At 39.2% G+C, this 19,626-nt stretch overlaps 1 protein-coding gene across 1 annotated transcript in view; it reads left to right on the top strand.

The window, feature by feature from the left end:
- galnt18b (UDP-N-acetyl-alpha-D-galactosamine:polypeptide N-acetylgalactosaminyltransferase 18b) overlaps positions 1 to 19,626 on the top strand; it is a 67,133-nt gene that overhangs the window by 19,720 nt on the left and 27,787 nt on the right. The window contains exons 2-5 of the mRNA XM_076109751.1: positions 7,974 to 8,169; positions 10,203 to 10,369; positions 16,710 to 16,893; positions 17,793 to 17,990. Coding sequence (XP_075965866.1) covers positions 7,974 to 8,169; positions 10,203 to 10,369; positions 16,710 to 16,893; positions 17,793 to 17,990 — 745 coding nt within the window. The remainder of the gene's footprint in view (positions 1 to 7,973; positions 8,170 to 10,202; positions 10,370 to 16,709; positions 16,894 to 17,792; positions 17,991 to 19,626) is intronic.

Raw genomic sequence — 19,626 nt, 5'->3', positions numbered from 1 at the left:
CTGCCTGCTGCTGCTGGAAAAAAAGATTGATGAGAGCAGTAAGAGTGAAACAAAACAGTATATTTGCAGGCGGGAACAGTAAAACATTCTGTAGACCTCAGAGGAATTGCAGAGTTGTGATTCTCTGCAGCGTAAGCGACACCTGTCAAATTGAAACATTCCTTTGACATACTGTTAATGTTTGAACGTTGATTAGCACAGCTCTAAATTTGATGTCGTATGATTACAAATTAAACAAGTCTTGTCACAAGGACTAGTGTCATCTTATTAAAGATGGGTTATTCGTAATGTATACTGATGTATTCATAATCTGGCATTTAAGGCAAGAACAGCAGGCCAAGTAGACCAACATGCAGTAAATACTAACACCTGAACGTGATGCTGATCACATTCTTGTGGGATTGACTGACAGGTAGCCTGCCTGCAGAATAGCTGTGGTATACAAGGATGAAAAGCAGTATATGAATGACTGTTTAAAAAAGCGCACTGACCAGTTTCCTCCAGTCTTTAGTCCAGACTGTGGACGAGCCGGGAGGCTGTTTCTTCCGAGATCTAAGACCCTCACGGGCTGGCTCTTGGGGGACCTGAGATGTAATTTAAAACCAGTCGATGCCACGATCAATTTAATGTTTAGAATTGATTCCAAACCTCACAGACAGCCAAATGCAGAGATGATGAAACAGGACTAATATGATTTTGTCATTTAGCTTCAGTTAGGAGCCTATCAGCAATACTTCCTGCCACCTGCAGCTAAAGCGGTTAAAGCAGGAACGGAACGAGATGAAAGCATGACTCACCGTGTGGCTGTAGGATAACACAACAGTAGTTCTGGACTGAAGCACAGTTGAACTTGTCTCTTCACCTGCAAATATGTTAGAATAGAAAAAAAAACACAACAAGCTACACATTTACGCAAGTGTAGTTGAGAGAGGTGGAAGGGGAGCCGTCTGTGTTCACCTGTTACAAAATGCAAACTGGTGTTTTTTTCCTAGTAAGTACTTTTATGTGAGTACTCTGAAGAGATCGCAACATGGTGAAGGGGAATCATGTCGCTGTGAGTTGATGTCGAAAAACAACAACTTTGTATGCTTTTAACGCAGGGCTGTTTCCAAAGGATGCTTTTGCAATATTAAATATATCTACTTTTTTAGGAGTAGAAGTGAAAGTAGTCATTGAAATTACTACTTGAGTAAGAGAACAAAAGTATTTACTGAAAAAGAATACTTGAGTGGCAAGTCTTTTATTTGATGAAAGTTCAAGAAGTGAACATTCATTTGTGATAAACCGACAAGTCATCATCTCCTGATTAGATAACCTGCCACATATGCACCGGACAATATTCACAGGCTGTACCTCTTAAATGTGACAGCAAAATATTAATATTATACTCAATATGTAAAGATTTAATTATTAAAGATGAATTACATTATTTGCTTGTTGTTCATTATTATATGATTTGGCAAATGAATCAGCAAATCGTGTGTTTGTGTATCATAGTCTGTTATGTCATAAAGTAAATATAAAGAGTGTCAACATGTTAAACTGTCTTTGAATTTGATCATTCCAGTTTAGATGTCCCAAGTCCCAGTTCCCAGACAGCCACAGATCACATCCACGTCTCGCCAATCACATGAAGACTATAAGATTAGAGAAGTGGACGTATCGGTACAATTTACTCAAAAAGGTTTCTTGAGCTCATGTAAGAAAGTAAATGTAACTGGTTACTACCTGCCTACAGACTACTAGATTTGAATCCAAATGTTTGCAGACTTATTGTGTCATTTATATTTAAGTGAACTAATTGTCACGGGGTGTGAGTGTGGACCCAAATGCAGGCACAGACCAGGGATTATAGGTGAAAGGTTTATTGACAGGAAACCAAGGGGGGGGAATGACCAGAGCACAGCGGGAAAATCCAGGGAGGGTGAGGGTGGAATCCAGGCAGAAGGAGGTAGGGCAGGGCAGGCAGACTGGGGAACCGGGAGGATGAAAAAACCGCAGGAACAGAGAGACAGGGTTAAAGCACTGAAACAACACTTGGGCGAAAACTCTGAATTATCTTCAAACAGCGCAGCCAAGAACTACTAGCTACCACGTGAGCTGTAAACAACGATCTGGTGAAGAGTGGATGAAGAACCGGGGTAGATATACTGTTGGGTTGATGAGTTGATGGAGTGCAGCTGATTTGACTGGGCAGGTGAGGTGAGTTGTAATTAGGAAGCCGGGAGGAGACCAGGTCGGAGCCCTGCCCATATGATACACACACACACACACACACACACAGGACAAGCAGGAGGCACGGCTTGGCCGTGACACTAATAGTGTTTAGAAGACCAACTAAATCATTTTAGCTTTCACAATTTACCATTCTTGAATACTATATGTCATTTGTAAACACAAATTTTGAATTATGTGACCAAGGCGAAGAGTATACAGACTGAAAAGCATTGTACAGATGACAGAACGTCAGTGAAATACACATGCAATGTGTGCTGTGTAGCAGTGATAGAGAAGGTCATGTCTTGTGCTTACCAGGCCAGTCACACAATGTGTTCAGATTGTTTATCTGCACTGTAGGTAGATGAACAATATTATCGATCATTACGATCTTTGGCAACAAAGTGTGCACTACAATGGCAGAGGACTAAACTTCAGCAACATTTGCATTGTGTGAGGATATAATTGTATTTAAATACTTTAAATAGTTATCAAATTGCAGGATTATTCAAGTAAGATAGCACGTGATTTAATATAACTTTAAAGGAAACGAGGAGACAGGAACAGAAGTTCAGATATCGACATGTGAAGCTGTTGTTCAGACGTGTAGTCTTGAGCTGCTCGGCAGGAAATGCATTTGTAAAACTGGTGAATGTGGCGGAATGACGAGGATTTTCTGCACTATTGTCAAAACCGCCTTGAACGTGAAAAGTTTTTAAAACACTTGATCTCTTTTAGCTGACAGCTGCTTTGATATCAAGTTGTAGAAACACCGGTATGTCTTGAAATTCTTATGTGGATGATTTATTTTTTTTTTTTTTACAGACTGAAGTCTACGACAAGGTCTTCTCCTCCCTCTCAGTCGGTGTCAGACTGAATATACAATGAATATTTTGACTGCACCACAGCGTTTGATGTTGTGGCTTCATGCTCAGCTCTCATTATTTTGGATGCAAAATGACACAATGACTGAGGATGAATTGCAAAAGTGTCTGCTGTAATTGGAGGGTATTTACAGATGGTGAAATCTGTGGAACAAAGAACTACAGACTTGTTTTTAAATGGTTGTCTGGTGTCGAGGTCAAACAGGGATCATCATCTGATTAAAACCATAATCGCTTGTCAGTTGTAGTTTGTAGTTAAATACCTGCGACTGCTACAGTGGCTGCCTGAAGTATCTCCGTGTAATAGTGAGGAGTGTGTTGCTCTGTATCTCTGTGAGAGATCAGTCAGGATGCAAGTAGTCTCTAAATTATTGAGGCAAACCACTAAAATGAACTTAATTTGGCTTACTTAGAAGTGTGGCAACACGCAAGCTCAGTATAAGACTGTTTAGAACTAGTGACTCTTTACATTAACCCTTAAATTAATGGTGTGTGTACTTTAAATACATATTGTTTTTAAACTCACTGTTACTAGTGTTAGCAATATAGCAATGATAGTCAGCCAAAAACATATTTACATTAACTTATTGATTTATGTTCATATACATATTGTATATCACCAGTTATCACCTGCACAGTGTGAAAAAGCAACACTCTTACATCCCTCAGGTCTCTCAAGAAACACTATAAAATGTATATAGACAGCACAAAACAAAAGACCTCAGAAAATTGTTTCAAAAATCGCAGAGATCAAGGCCTTTATTGAATAAAAAGACCTAAAGACTCTGAAGACCCACGCCGTGCGTTTTAGAATTGACTACTCCTGGTGGTCGTCCTTTGACAGTTGCAGCGTCTGTTACACAGTAAAGATCTCTCAACCGAGATTTTACCCTTTTATTGATTTTCACTAAAAGTGTTACAACAAATGCTTCCTTCTTTCCCCTCAGCGCGCAATACAGTGTAGAGTATGAAGAGGCGGGTACATTTAGAAAAAAACAACTCGGGTCTACAGCAGTTTTTATCAAAACTCCAAATCTGTACCAGGGTGAGTTAGCATTGCATGGAGGGGAGTTATCTCTGAGGTGGTAAAAACGATAATGAATTGGGCTTGAAATCCAAAACATTTTCCTCTCCACGGACAGGAGGGAGTTAATAGATACAATTTGATAAAGTCTTTGTGCTTATGGGGGACAGTTTCATCACTGCGAATCTTAATATCAGATCAAATTTAATAATTGAGTGTGCTGCTGTGCCTCTGAAAACAAAGTTCATGTATAACCTGGAGGTTTATTGTTCTCTTTCAGCGACTTATTTGTCAAGTGTCTTTGTCTGGTCTCCCGTGATTTCCATTTTTTAGTATGTACATGGTGCATGTACACATCTTTTCTCCTGCCTCTCCTCTGTGACAGTGTGAGCAGACAGCTATACTCTGTTGCCTTACTGTCGAAGCACACTTGCACAGTGCTGCACTCCACATATGCCGGAGTGCTGCTGGGAAGCTTCGGGAATACTTCACCTGTCTAAACACACAAACACACACACACATACACTCAATTTTGCCTCGGCTATTTGATTTGTGCTTTACTTGAGCTGGCACCAAGGTGAGTTTACTGAGTGTGTACTCGGGAGGAAAGCGCTCTCCAAACAGCAAGGTTACAGTAAGTCACATGACTACTTGATGAAAAACAAGTCACGTGACTCATTGTCATTGTGACGTCTTTGAACACATTTCAGTGAGGTTGTGCTAGCATGTTTGCCAATCATCTAGTGTATGTGCAGCACTTACACAATACCCCAAACAGACTACGTTGCCAACGTTACCCTGTCCAAACAACACCAACGTGCCCTAACCGCTGCTTTAGGGATTCACCTCTGAGGAAACAGTCTCTGTAGGCTAATTAATCACAGCAGTGGAATGGATGGGCCTTTAGGCGTACTTGCCAGGATTGAAAGACGTTCAGAACTTTTATGGTGCCTTTAGTCTAATCACAGCGTCATCTTATCAAGAGCTGATACACTTCCCCTCTGCATCACAGCAGTAAAACAACTGTGTGTTGAATTTTAGGAGTTGAAGATATTCTGCCTCAGGCTTGTACCGTTCGCTGTGCACTGTTCTTTCAACCTGGTTGTTGGTTGACTTTTTCATGATTTAATATTTCACAGAGTATATTTTAAATAATAATACAGCTATGTCATTGTGCTGTGTAAAAGATGAATAACTGTATTCGATACGGTAGGCTACTACATTTGGTATTGTAAATGTAAGAGACTTTGGTCACTCGGGTAGTTCTTAGTTAACATCAATAAACTTTCGTTACAGCTTGCATGCATTATTATAGGGAATAAGGCCGTTTGCTTTGGCAAAATCTCCAATTACATACACCAGTAGTAACATTTTACACAGTAGCTACCTCAACAGTGAGAGACAATAATTTATAGCCGTTTATGCTGCGTTCACATGGAATCAGATGGCGAGGGAAAAAAATATACAAATAGTCCGACGGTAAAGGAAACACGCATGACCAAATGTTGCTATGGTGAGTTAAATAATATTGGGTGTTCTATTTTTTTGTAATTATACGAATAATGCATTTAGCTATAACTTTTTCTCTTAATATTCTATAGCAAACTTAAACAACTTTCTCTATTGTGATGGACATATATCTGGTTGTAAATGAATACGTTTATAGATTTCAACTTTGGACGTGTAACGTTACCGTGGTATTCTCTGCCGGCCTCGCCTAATTGCACCGTCCGGCTCTATAATGCTTCACCCCTCCAGCTCTGGAGCCTGAATAATTTATTTTGAAATGAATAATTAGCCAACTCAAAATATTAGAATTAATGATGATAATGATAATGAAGCTTCATATTTCAATCTCAGACATGAGAACGGCCAATCTTTCTATTCTAACACTCGGCAAGAAAGCCAACTTGCATTTTTGTTTTTGCCTCTTTGGGGCAGCAGAACAAATTCTGAGCACATTTCCACTATACGTACCTTTTGAGTTGATAGCGTGAATTTGTTAGCAAACAGTTGCTTATTGACACAACCAATAGTTACGGAGCAACATCATCATTTATTTGAAATCATGTTTCTGGGAAATGTAAGTCCAGTATTCACTCTTTTTTATCTCAATATAAAAATGTCACACTGATGATACACACTCCCTAACTACTGGTACAATAGATTCCTTCACCTTCCAAAGACATTTACTAGAAGCCCGCGCCTTTCCAGAAGCAGTTATTTTTGTTTTGGTTCATAATGTAATCCCTTCACACCTGCCTCCACATTGTTGTCTTAGTTCTTCCGTGGCTGACTGGCTGTCACTTCTCATGAATATTAACCTTCACCAATCTGCTTAAAACACATGCATACTGCACACACACACACACACACACACACACACACACACACACTTAACCTTGTCTTTTGCTTGCAGTGTCACTGAGGACTTAAAGCCTTTTCTTTCTTCTTTGGGTCTTTGAAGCTTCTTGGTTCATGTTCATTCCTCACTATTTCAGGTCATGTCTGAGATGTATTGGCCTTTATTGTGTTCTGCAATTTGAGAGACATTCATTTAGAATAGATTAAACAAAAACAGCAGAAATCACAGCTATTACAAATAGTATTAATTAAAAGAAGAAACCATTCCCATCTCTTTTCCTAGCTTGCATTTGATTTTACTCTGACTGTCCGCACTAACCTGAAATACTGAAGGTAAATTTGTCTCTTTTTTATTGTTGTATAGCCTCGGTATTCTGCTGGGGACTGATGCCCTCTCTTTAATGAAATCATTAACGGATAATACTAGCACCAATTTTCATTAGATTTAATTTCCTGGTGACTAGAACATTTTTATTAACAATATGCAATTATTACCTGACATCCTTTTCAATTAAGTCAATGAATATGAATTCAATTATTGACTGGCATCTTTTATTCTTAGAAAGCAACTGTTTGCACTAGTATAGGTTGTATGAATTTAAGCTTGTTTCTTTATACTGTACTGAGGCAACCCATCATACATCTAACAGCCCTTGTCACTAATCGCAGTGCAAATATTATTCCAGATTTTTCTCAACTTCACTGGCTTGCCACCACCAGCCTCTCACCCACACCCCCATATTTTCACAGACCAGTGATATTACTGTGCTGTGCAATAACACTAAAGCTCTGTAATATTCAGACCCGACTGTGGTTGAATCCCTGCATAATGTTCCAACAGATACTAGACCTCAATGAAATGGCTGTAATAAATTAAAAACATCTTGCTCCAGTAACATGGTTTTTTTCACAACATAATCACTGAGGTACAGGCTGCAATCATATAAGTGCAGTTGGGAAACTTTTGTATATTTGTGAAGATGAAATCACTGCCTTACATAGTGTATTTTTTTTATTTTGGCATTGAAATCGCTTGCCTAAAGCTGGGTAAAGCTCCCTGACTGTTAAACACACTCGGAAGTTTGCTTCTGAAGTGCATTAAAACCTCTTGGAAGCAGGACAGAATCTTTAACAGATGCCACCGCTGTTTTATAGAGTCTGGACATGATCTGAGTCTATCAACAAGGGCCACGAGCAGTAATATACTTTTTGTCACACTAAATGTGTGTTTGTGGGATGTGTCTCTGCTCTCAGTGCTGTCAGTGCTGCTCAGCTATAAAACGAGTCAGGAATGCACTCATTTTGAACCCTTCAGTTTTCAGTCCTTTAAGCACAAAGTCATTCTACAGTCTTCTGTCGTGCAAAAACAGCGCTATCATTTTCCCACATCCCCTAAATGTCACCTTATGCACTAACTTACTGGTGGCTTGAGAAACTGTGGCCTAGACAAATATTCATGCTATTTGTCTTCCTGTGCTTCCTAGAGACTCCAGGGAGGGGAGAGGCCGGCGAGGCGGACACATCCTTCTCTGACTCGTCGCTGTTCGCTCACTGGGGTCAGGAGCTCAGCCCGGACAACCGGCGGGTGGCATATAAGATGTTCCAGTACTATGGATATAACGGCTACCTCAGTGATCGTCTCTCTTTAGACAGACCAATACCAGACCTCAGGCCTGATGGGTAAGACTGCAATTATAATGGTGCTCAAACACTGTCGTGTTTATGTACTATCACCTTACACTCAACACTAGCTGTTGATATAGATGTTTGAGTAAATTGTTAATTTATTTTCTGATGCATCTGAATTACAGATTGAGACTGAAGTGTCCACATTTTTGTGCTGTAAAAGTGTCAGTTTGATTGTTTACAAGCACACTTTTCCTCTCACTTGCTAAGAAATGGTTGGATTACTGCTGTACATGACAGTGTCAAAACACTTATACACATAGGTGTGTCTCTTAATAGCAGTGGTTGACAAACATCAGGTCTACTTAGTAATTGCAACATTGCAACACATCTCACACTGGCCTAACAAACCTAGATAAATTAAAGCCACTACATTAAATACAGAATGGCAAAATCTCTGACGGTTAACAAATCGCCACTGTGTCAGTGCTGCAACTAACAATTTTAATTGTCTATGAATCTGTTATTTTCTCAGTAAATCGATTTGTCTATAAAATGTCAAATTATAATTTCCTAGAGCCCAAGGTGTCGTGTTCAAATTGCTTGTTTTACTTGACTACCATTTCGCATCGTGTGTATATATCCTCATCGGTCAACCTTATCTACCTTGGTGTTCTGTGCTCTTTTTTTTTTCTAGCTCTGAGGACTTTTCGGTGATAAATAAAGAGACTCATGAGGCACTTGCTACGCTGAAAAACACATTGTTGCTCCTCATCAAACACTAAGTGCCTCTAATTGAAAACCAATCTGCCTTTAGCATTCAGTGCAATGCTGCTGCTGAGAAAACTCTTGTTTGTCGTTGGCTTGATTAAGGGGACTCTTACTGTACCAATATCTCAAACCCCTACGGCCAGCTGAAGGTCGCTGGATAAAGTGCATGTCTACCTGCAGCCTGTAAATTAAGGAACACATGCACTTTCAAAGCCGTGTGCAGTTACATGGGGACTTTGCAGGATTCCTTTTTGTCCAGAATTAAATCAAAGTACAATACACGAACGACTTGTGGTCGCACCGCATCAGTTGGATGTCACGTGGTTTTCAGCAGAGCTTTTATGTTCCCATTTTACAGGAGCGCACAGAGTGACATCCTGGTGGGAAAGTTTACACAGCTCAAAGATCTTCAGGGCATTGTCTCCACCGCACATCACTAAACTCCCTTGAGACCATCCTTTCCCACTCATACTGGCTCTAATCCAAAACTGTTCTGGGGGATGCATTAATCACTCACATCTTGCACACATTTCCTAAAAGTAGTGAATGAGCCAGGCCTTTCTGTAAATACAACAGGCTTCCTGCAGCATGATGTTGTAACATCATTGTAAGATCAATTAAATTTGACTGGCAGGACTGAAAACATTTAAGATGTTTCAATTACCTCCTCGATTCACTCTTTACAATTAAATTAAAAGGTCATGTCAATAGGAGGACCTTGCCACCGTTTTTGTTACCACAATCTACAAACTGTTATTAAGGTCATTATTGTCTTCTAAGACATTTGTATCAATTCACAGAACATTTTATGATCATGATTTCCATTTCAAATACGTTAATCTAAACTAAAAAGGGTGTTAACTGCAGCAGCATTACAGTCAGATTTTAACAGCCTCTTCTCTCTGCATTTCCTGCATACAGCCATCAGTTTCTTCTTGGGAGGAGAGGCTAATTAAAAATTGAAATGTCAACATATTTTTGCAGAAAACAATGTTTTGACAGGGAAAGAAATAGGATTGATTGATGTCATAACTCACCACATGACCAATTATTCCTCCTAAACTGTTCGTACTGTATTACAGTTGCACCACTATTGCTGGAGTTTTTAAAATCTGCTGGACATGGACTAGTGCCAGATCTTACATTTACACTGTGATTTATGAAAATAGGATCCTGATATAGTCTGCCAAGTAGCTGGGTTGGCATGAATTCTGCCATTACCCTGCTCTGTAGGAATCAATGTCAAATGTATCTGTTAATCCTTTGGACAAGGTCTAAACATTGCCTCAACGTGGTATTTTATTTGTCCTCCACAGGTGCAGAAACCTCACTTATCCTTTAAACCTCCCTCAAGTGGGCATTGTGTTCATTTTTGTGAATGAAGCCTTTTCCGTCATCTTGCGGTCGATTCACTCTGCCATCAACCGGACGCCCTCCCACCTTCTTAAAGAGATCATCCTGGTGGACGACAACAGCGATAACAGTAAGCAGCATCATTTTCTAATAGAGCCATTGACCTCTCGTTAAACCCTTCCCCCAAACACTGAGTTTTGGTAGCTAAGCAACTAGGCACAGCAGACCTGTCAGGCTTTGGATTCCCTAACACAATGAAGTGGTGTGCATGGGGCTGTAGTAGAGAAATTATCTGCACTTAAAGAATTTGGGGGTTGGTGTTTTTTAGTTTTTTAACCTTTCAAAAACTCAAGAGCAAAAGTGAATGAAGAGATTAAACAGTGGGTTTATCTGCTCTTCAGAATTATGTTAGAACAAAAACAACAATCTGACATTTTCCTTATCATACTTGCTGTACACTGCAATACAGGAACAACACGGAACAACTGGTATAGATGGTATTTGTCTGTGACATGCCAGCTTTAGCCTCAGTCTTTTAGCACGCTAACATGTATGTATCCATCAAGTTCCTATTTAACATATTTAAGACTCCTTATTCGGGATTCTTGTTTTACAACAACAGTTTTCAACAAACTCATGGAGCTAAAGTTAGCTTAATTATCTAGCTAGCTACAGCTGCTAAAATCAGCCTCCAACTGTTTTTATTTCAACCAGAGAAAGATGACATCATTGCGTTAAAGGAGGCCGATAGTCTACCATTGCCTCATGTGTGGAGAAATACTTGCGTATCTATGATATTTACTGCTCCTCTGGCCTCCAAACCTCTTAAGTGTTTTATTAAATTATGGGCTGTGTTCATTGGATTTAACCGATGGATGAATAACACTAATTAGCTGCAAAATCAGAAAATATGCCCCAAAGCAGATAACAATCCAGCAAGGTGATGAAGTGTTTGTATATATCTTGTCTGCATTTGCAACCCTAATTCTCACATCTATATGCATAGGATGCAGTGCAAACAGTGTCAGGTTGAGAAGATATCCAGTGTATGCTGTCAATGTTTAACTGCTGAGCTCTGTTCACTTGTTATTACTGAGATTACTGATGTGTGAGATCACTGATTGGTGGCTTAAGTCCGTCATGCAAGGCACAAGCAATATACTTGAAGTCACCTGTGAAAAGTGGACATTGTAATTTATAGTGCAAGACTTAACTACATTATAAAGACAGAAAGCAGGCTATAAAAAAAGTAATGATACTCTGCCAAGGTCATTTATAGGCAATACACTTTTAAATGGGTTGTGCTGCTGGTAACAAGGACTTAGACAGCCATTACGGGCAATCAACATGGGAAATACTGACATTGGGAAGAATGTTTTCCAAAGTCAATAATGCAAAACATGTAGCATTGCCTGAAGCCTGATGGAACAGAATATAGATCACTGTAGTTTGTCTTGGTAACTTATCTCAACATGCTGGGATAAGAAATATGACTCTCCCTCTGGTTGTTATTGAACAAAAAATGTAATATATTCAAAGATATATGTTAAAAAATGTAAAGCTGAAAACCCTAAAGTTTGCTCCCATTTGCACATTATTGAATTAGCACGTCATAACCCATAAACATTCATATTTCATCACATAATTGAGAGCCCGGGAGCAGTTGCCTTTAGCTCCTTCAGGGACCCAAGTCACGCATTGACATTTTGCCGATGGCATTTCACCCTGTTTGCCTGAGCACTCTGTCACGCTGCATCTGATATGCCTGGTGTTATCATTATCACCACGACTGTGAATCTTATCTGTGCTAAATGTCGTTAGCCTAGTTGACCCGTGATGCTGCTGAGATTGTCGATGGTGTCATCGACCGCAGCTAACCTCCCAGGCATCCATAGCTTTACATTAGTCATCCAACACTGTCACACAGCTCACCTCCAAGAGGCATTAGCATGCAGGAGGACGTGTAGCCATCAAGGGAGAGAAGGGCAAATTGACCTAGCTGATTCCTCCTTAATTGGATAATGTCCCAAGCTGTGGCCCGAGAATGGCTCGTCGTTGTAAGAGTGGGGTTTTGAGAAAGGCTCACTTATTTAACAGGGTGTCAGAGAACTTATGATTCCATACTTAAATTTAAATTATAATACCAAGTAGGTTTATATGTGATGATGTAGGATTGGACCAAGGATTGGATACAAGACTGGTAAAATGTTAGAGGAAGAGTGAGTTATCGTTTGGATATTTTAAACACAGATTTTCACAACCGCCGAGTTGTGTAGTCAGAAATTGCCAAGTGGTGTAGTGCAAACTACACAGCAACTGTTAGACCTGTATCAAAGCCAATTTGCCATCTGCTGTGCAAGAAGAAGAAGTAACGCCTGTGTGTTGATAAATGGTGTTGAGTTTGAACATGCATGATGAGAACATACAGTTCTTGTTGCTTAGACAGACAAGCTCAGTTTAGACCAGTGGCGGAAGGTATCTAAGTACATTTACTCAAGTGCTGTACTTAAGTACAACTTTGAGGTACTTTGCTTGAGTATTTCAATTATCTGCTTCTTTATACTTCTACTCCACTACACTTCAAAGGCTAATATTGTACTTTATTTTATTTTACTAGACCAGTTTGAAGTTACTTGCATATTTAGATTAATAATACAAAGTATTATCAACAAATAAAAGAAGATGTATTATTATAATAAGATGCAACTTTATTGATTGGGATAGTCATTTAAATTTGCCCCACCTTTACCAGATGCAACGTGCATTATTCTGAAATGGGCTATTCTGCATTATGAGTACTTTGATTTTGGTACTTTAAGTATATTTTGATGCTGGTACTTTTGTATTTTTACTTCAGTAAGACTTTGAATGCAGGACTTTTACTTGTTACAAAGTATTCCTACACTATGGCAACACTACTTTTACTTAAGTAAAAGATTTAAGTACTTCTTCCACCACAGACATTCTTTAACATGTACCGTATTTTCCGCACTATAAGGCGCACTTAAAAGCCTTTAATTTTCTCAAAAAACGACAGTGCACCTTGTAATCCGGAGCGCCTTATATATGGATCAATTGGTTAATTGGTTGATCCATACTGGTTGTACACGGCGCTCTGTCAAAATGTTTCAGTACGACTGGTAAACTACAAAGCCGCACCGCGGTAAACACCGGTACTGTGCTTACTCCTAGTCCAACACCACTTGTGTGTATAAAGACCCCAAAATGGCACCTTTCAAGAGACACGCTTACGACGCTATTCTATTCTATGCGCCTTATAATCCGGTGCGCCCTATATATAAAAACAGTTCTAAAATAGGCCATTCATTGAAGGTGCGCCTTATAATCCGGTGCGCTTTATAGTGCGGAAAATACGGTAGTTAAAGGAAACATCACTAAAATAACATTTATCTATCAAATGATCTTTGCCTAGTTATTCACAGAACTATAAATGACAGAATTAAATTCTCAACACACTTAAAGAAAGAAACAAGAGCATTCTTAAGCCATGTTACACTCATGTTTTGAATTTAGAAAGCTTTCATCATGTGTTGTTTGGGGATTCAGAAAAACAGTGTCACAGTGTCCATATTTAGGTAGTTATACACAGTTTCATGAAATGTTTTTTTTTGTAATATCGCACTGAGGATAGAATAGAGATGAGCTATATGGCGTAGTCACCATTTTTCTGCTCACCGTAAGCTCTGTTTTTTTTATCTTCTGAGAAAAACCTTTTAACATTTTTGATCAAGTTACTGGGTTTACTGCCTGACTGTGATGTTAGAAACCTGCTTGTTGTTTCAGTTCGACGCCATCATAAAGCCCATTGCTTTCCAGCAGAGCTTCAGCATCCTAAAAGATTGATGAGTGTTGGCCATCAGCCATTTCTGGTGTAATGAACTGTGATTTGTTTCTTTATTGTGATTTGTTATGAGACGTAACGCATCATCATCCTTATTTTCAATTCACACACACACATCAGAATGTCTTAATTAGTGATGGATTAAACATTATTACAGATACAGTATGCATAGTCCAAAGGGAAGAAATGTTTCTATTACATATGCTAAAGCTTGAATTGGCACACGTGATCAGCCCTGATTTGATGGTTCGGATTTCCTCTGCTTTTAAGTTCTGGATATCTAATCAAGGGCAGATGTGCACTGGGGATGTCTGCTGATTGCAATTAATCAAGAAGAACAGAAAACTGACCACTGCTTCTGAATGGGATAGTATCATATAGAACATAAATGTACTATATAATTGTATGCCCTCTTTTTATGTTAAGACTGGACTGTGTTGCATCTTTCTGATTCTAGTGAATTTTGTGTTTTGGGTCTCCGTTTTTGTTTCGTCTCATGTCTTTCATTCAGGTTTAGTGTTTCCTGCTTCTTTTTTTTAAGCTAACTCCTCATGTGTCTTTGTGTCCTGTTATGGTGGACTCCAGCTTCTATCTGTGGCCTGCTTTCTGGACTGTGACAGTTGCATGTGGTGTATATAGTTTGAGTATTATTCTGTTCTTTCACGGACCAACAGCATCCACTAAAAAGTGAAACAATTGGACTCTGATATATTTTTACTAAATATTTGTATTAATTTTCTCTGCTGACTCATGAGGTCAGTTGTTGCCAGGGGAACAGTTAAGACAAATTGAACAAATTCGAGCCGGGGTTTTTGGGCTCAAGTAAGAATAGTGTGTAGCTGAAGGTACCCTGCGGGATTTTTGGCTATTAGCTCTGTGGAGCAATGCTTTTAGAAGCAGGTCTCCATTTGTGTTGTATTGCTGCAAGCAAATGCATTTGTTAGGCCTGAAGGATACGCACAATGAGTGTAAACGTAGCTATGTTATCAAGAAAACTCCACAGCTTTAATAACGTCCTTGATGAGAAAAATCAGAAAAGTGTTGATTCGACAATGTATTGACTCATGACTCATTGAAAATGGACATATCCTAATTAGATTTTGAATTGCTGCTTTGTGTTGCATTGTTGCTTCTCTTATTCCTGAATAATTAATTACTTCACTTTTCATTGGCTTTAACTTTATTGAATTTTTAATGAATCAAGATACCATGAGAAGTTTATTTATATCTACAGTACACACCTTTATATATTTATGTGACTTACAGAACAGTGTATATCTACAAAACATTAGTGCTGTCGAACATATGGGTGAAGATAATTACTTATTTACCAACCTCTGAAGGGTTTGCTGATGAAAAGATATGAGATGAAATAATTCCTATTCTGTATTTATGAATTTTATATATTTATATATATATATATATTATATTCATTGTTGTAGATGCGCTGATTGATATTTGCTGTGAGCCTTGTTTACAGCAAATAGGTGAAGTGTTTGCAAAGAAAATAAGGCTGCTGGATAATATATAGAAATGTGCATTCAAATAAATCAGTAACAGAACTATTTTCCATTTTTTAGAGGCGTTTGGAATATCAAACCATTCTCAACTTTATAAATCGACTCACCCTGCCTCTAAAGAAGCCAGACACAGCATGATTTCACGGCGGATGCTTTCTGTTGTTTGCAACTGCTTCCTATTCCCTTTAAACTCGAAAGGTACCGGCAGTTAAAAGTGAAATAGTGAGAACACAGCCAGAGGTGGTTTGTACAAGGGATGATGAAAGTTTAATTTTTTTTCCAGCACTATAGTTAATAGTAGGCCTATACGATCTAGAGTTGTGGTTTTGCTCACTCACTTTCTGACATCTCACACTTCCTCCAAAGTGTGGCCTTTTTTAAAGAACCAGTGATCAGTCTTAGCTTGCATTTTTTTCTCGTTGAACTACAAGGGGAACCTCTAATACATTGCTGTAATTTACTGTATTTTTGGGAAGATCTGCAGAAATGTTGCTACCACTCATAACATGTGGGGAGAACTTTGATTATTTTTCATATAAGTAGCAATGACTCTCATCCTGCAGGGTATGACTCATCATAAAACATATAGTTGAGTAATAACAGGTAAACCTTGAAGCCAAACATTGGACTCGACGGACTTCATCCAACACCTTCCCCCGTGTTTTGAAAAGCATTGCAGGCTAAGTTCTCAATATTGCAAAAATCCCGTATGACTGAAGCCCTATGACGGTCTGCGGTGCTGGCTCAAGCTGCTGCCTCTTTGGTCCAGTGATCAAAGCAGTGAAGCAGCGAGTACTTTTGGCCTCCTACCAATGAAATACTGCCCACTGGAGGAGGGCATGATGGCGTCTTGTGGGTGGGAATTTGCTCACAACTTCACTCGCCTCGTCTCATACGGGATCTTCAAAAACTCTTCAGATATTGATGTAAAATTTGTGTGTGTGTGTGTGTGTGTGTGTGTGTGTGTGTGTGTGTGTGTGTGTGTGTGTGTGTGTGTGTGTGTGTGTGTGTGTGTGTGTGTGTGTGTGTGTGTGTGTGTGTGTGTGTGTGTGTGTGTGTGTGTGTGTGTGTGTGTGTGTGTTTTGTAGAGGAGCTAAAAGAGAAGCTGCAGGATTTTGTGTCTGAGACTAACAGACAGCATCCAGGATTCATCAAGATGGTGCGTCATGCCAAGCAGGAGGGTCTGATCCGGTCCAGAGTGAGCGGGTGGAGGGCTGCTACTGCCCCAGTTGTTGCCCTGTTTGATGCCCACGTCGAGTTCAACGTTGGCTGGTGAGTCACTCGCAACGAGAGCGGCATGAGGATAGCTCAGCTCAACACAAAAGCGCTGGTTCTTGAGTCACATCACTCTGTGTGGGTTTACGGAAAATTGTCTCATTTAAAAACAAATACTGTAGCTTGGCTCTTTTTCTCTGCACTCTCCCAAATCAAGATAAACTTCTCCTATTATTGAGCCGGTTTTAATTCCTCATTTTAAAAATGTCTAATTGTAAATATGTAAACTGTTTCTGCTATGTTGATCCATAAATATATTTCTTTTAAGCAATATTTTGACATTCTGGGAATTTTCTTATTTGCTTTCTTGCCAACAATAGGGCTGCATTATGCAGCCAGTTAACATAAATTAGTTTAAAGACTAGAAACAAGGGGAAGCTAGCATGGCTCAGACTGAAGGTAACAACATACAGGAGTATGTATTGTGGTAGCTTCATGTTTATCGCACGGACAAAAAGAAAGCAAATCAGAAAACAAATTACCCAACATGTAGAACTATTTCTTTAAATGTTTTTATTACGTTCTTTTGAATACATTTCCTTGTGGCAAAAACATCACAGGCCGTCTTAAATGTTTTGCTATGTATTTAGACGGGGAGCATAAATCAATTTTGATCCCTTTTGCCACATGCACATTAAAATAGCTAAATGTATTGTGTAGTTTTAGTGTAGTGTTTTGTGCATGTTTATGGTTTCATACTTTGATTGAAAAATGTTATCTTATCAGATGGGGAATGATGGTTTGTGAGACTAATAAATTGGATTGAATTCATCTTGAAATAGTGAAATTGGTTTTTAAAATGTGTGGTTACATGACAGGCATGAACACAAAGGTAATGGAGAAAACCTGTCAAAACAAATACTTAGTCAAATGACTTTGTCTTTCCATATTTCAAGGGCTGAACCCATTCTGCAGAGAATTAAAGAAGACAGAACCCGCATAATCTCGCCATCGTTTGACAACATCAAGTATGACACGTTTGAGATTGAAGAGTATCCGCTGTCTGCCCAGGGCTTCGACTGGGAGCTGTGGTGTCGCTACCTCAATCCACCCAAGTCCTGGTTGCACAATGGCAACAAGAGTGCACCAATCCAGTAAGTGAACACCACATGTCTTGATAGCCTGAATCAAATGATGAAACTATATGATATTTTTTGCTGGAGCGCAGCAAAGCAGGGTCCAGCCGAAAAATAATTATTAGGCGCTACGCAACAGTGTTTCCTCTGGTGACGTCTTTGCTACAGTGATCAACCATCTGATCCGCTGGTGTTTGTTGCTGCCCAGAGCGTTTGTTGCTCTGTTTTTTTCTGTATCAGTTTGTATTTCCCTTTGTGTTTCAAACATTCTGTTTTCAATTTGTAGGTCATTTTGATGCATGTGTTGTACGAGTAGGGCTGTGTCTGGTCGAGTCCAGAGAGTGACGGGGGATGCTCTCAGAACAGACAGATGTTGACGATCAGGGCAGAGAGGAAACTAGCAGTAAATTTGTGAAGTGGCAGTAAATGTAGGTTTCAGTTTGTCCATGAATAAATGCTGCAGCTCCACAAGACACTAGCAGTGGTGGACGAAGTATTCAGGTCCTCTACTTAAGTAAAGGTAATGATACCACTCTGTGAAAATACTCTATTTCAAGTAAAAGTCTTGCATTCAAGATTTCACTCAAGTAAGAGCACAAAAGTATTAACAGCAAAATGTACTTAAAGTGGTTAAGTAAAGGTACATGTTTGGCCAGAATGGCCCCTTTCTGAGAGTTTATAGAGGAATACTATACTGATGATTTAACACATAAACAGCATTTCAATGTTACAGCCGATGGAGTATTATATTTTATGAACTGATCACATGTTTTGTAAATTCTTAATCTGTAAAGTAATTAGTAACTGGCTATCAGATAATTACAATATTACCCTGGAGATGTACTGGAGGTGAAGTGGCATGAAATATAAATACGCAGGTTAAGCACAAGTACCTCAAAATTATACTTAAAGTACAGTACTTCTGTAAATATACTTAGTTACTTTCCAACACTAGACCCAAGTTCCTGTGTCTTGCTTCTCAACTGCTGAGTAAAGTGAGCATCAACTTCGGCCCTGGAGGCAAAACAAAGTCTCCCCTGTGGTTCCCAACCACAGTCTGGAAGCTGAAGCAGGAAAGTTATCTTACTATGTTTTCTGTAAGACTAACATTTGAGGCTGTGGGCATGTTCGTTATTGTCATGGGATGCAAACTAGGCCTGGTCTGTTTAACAAAGTAATGCAAACCACTGCCTGTCCACCGTGACTCAAATAGGGAAATAACACTGTCGATGAGTAATCCAGAACAGTGTGTTGAAAATAACAGATTATATTGTTGCATTTATTCAATTAAAGATGCAATTCTAATCCAATACACTTTTTGTCGAATTTAGCAAATATCTACTAATAGCTAGCTGTCCGTTGTGTGCGCGTGCTGAAAAATGATCTGGTGTTCATTCACAGTCCTGCATCTGTAAATGGGAAACAAACAAAGTGGCTTGAACCGAGTCACACAACACTATTCCAGCCAATCAGCAACAGGTATTGGTGTTCGTACACAGGACAACGTAAAGGCCATGGATGTATTAAGGTGAAGGCAGTGAAAGCGTGCGGGGCAGTAAATCTGAAGGGGGTTATTTGTTTGGGTGATGAGTTCAAATAATCCAGAATCACTGACTCCATCTTTAAAGCAGTACTCAATTATTTGATTTAAACA

Source organism: Anarhichas minor, unplaced genomic scaffold (genome assembly GCF_050575085.1).
Source record: "Anarhichas minor isolate MPS153535 unplaced genomic scaffold, ASM5057508v1 ptg000042l, whole genome shotgun sequence".
NCBI lineage: Eukaryota > Metazoa > Chordata > Actinopteri > Perciformes > Anarhichadidae > Anarhichas > Anarhichas minor.
This window is presented reverse-complemented; position numbering and strand designations above follow the sequence as displayed.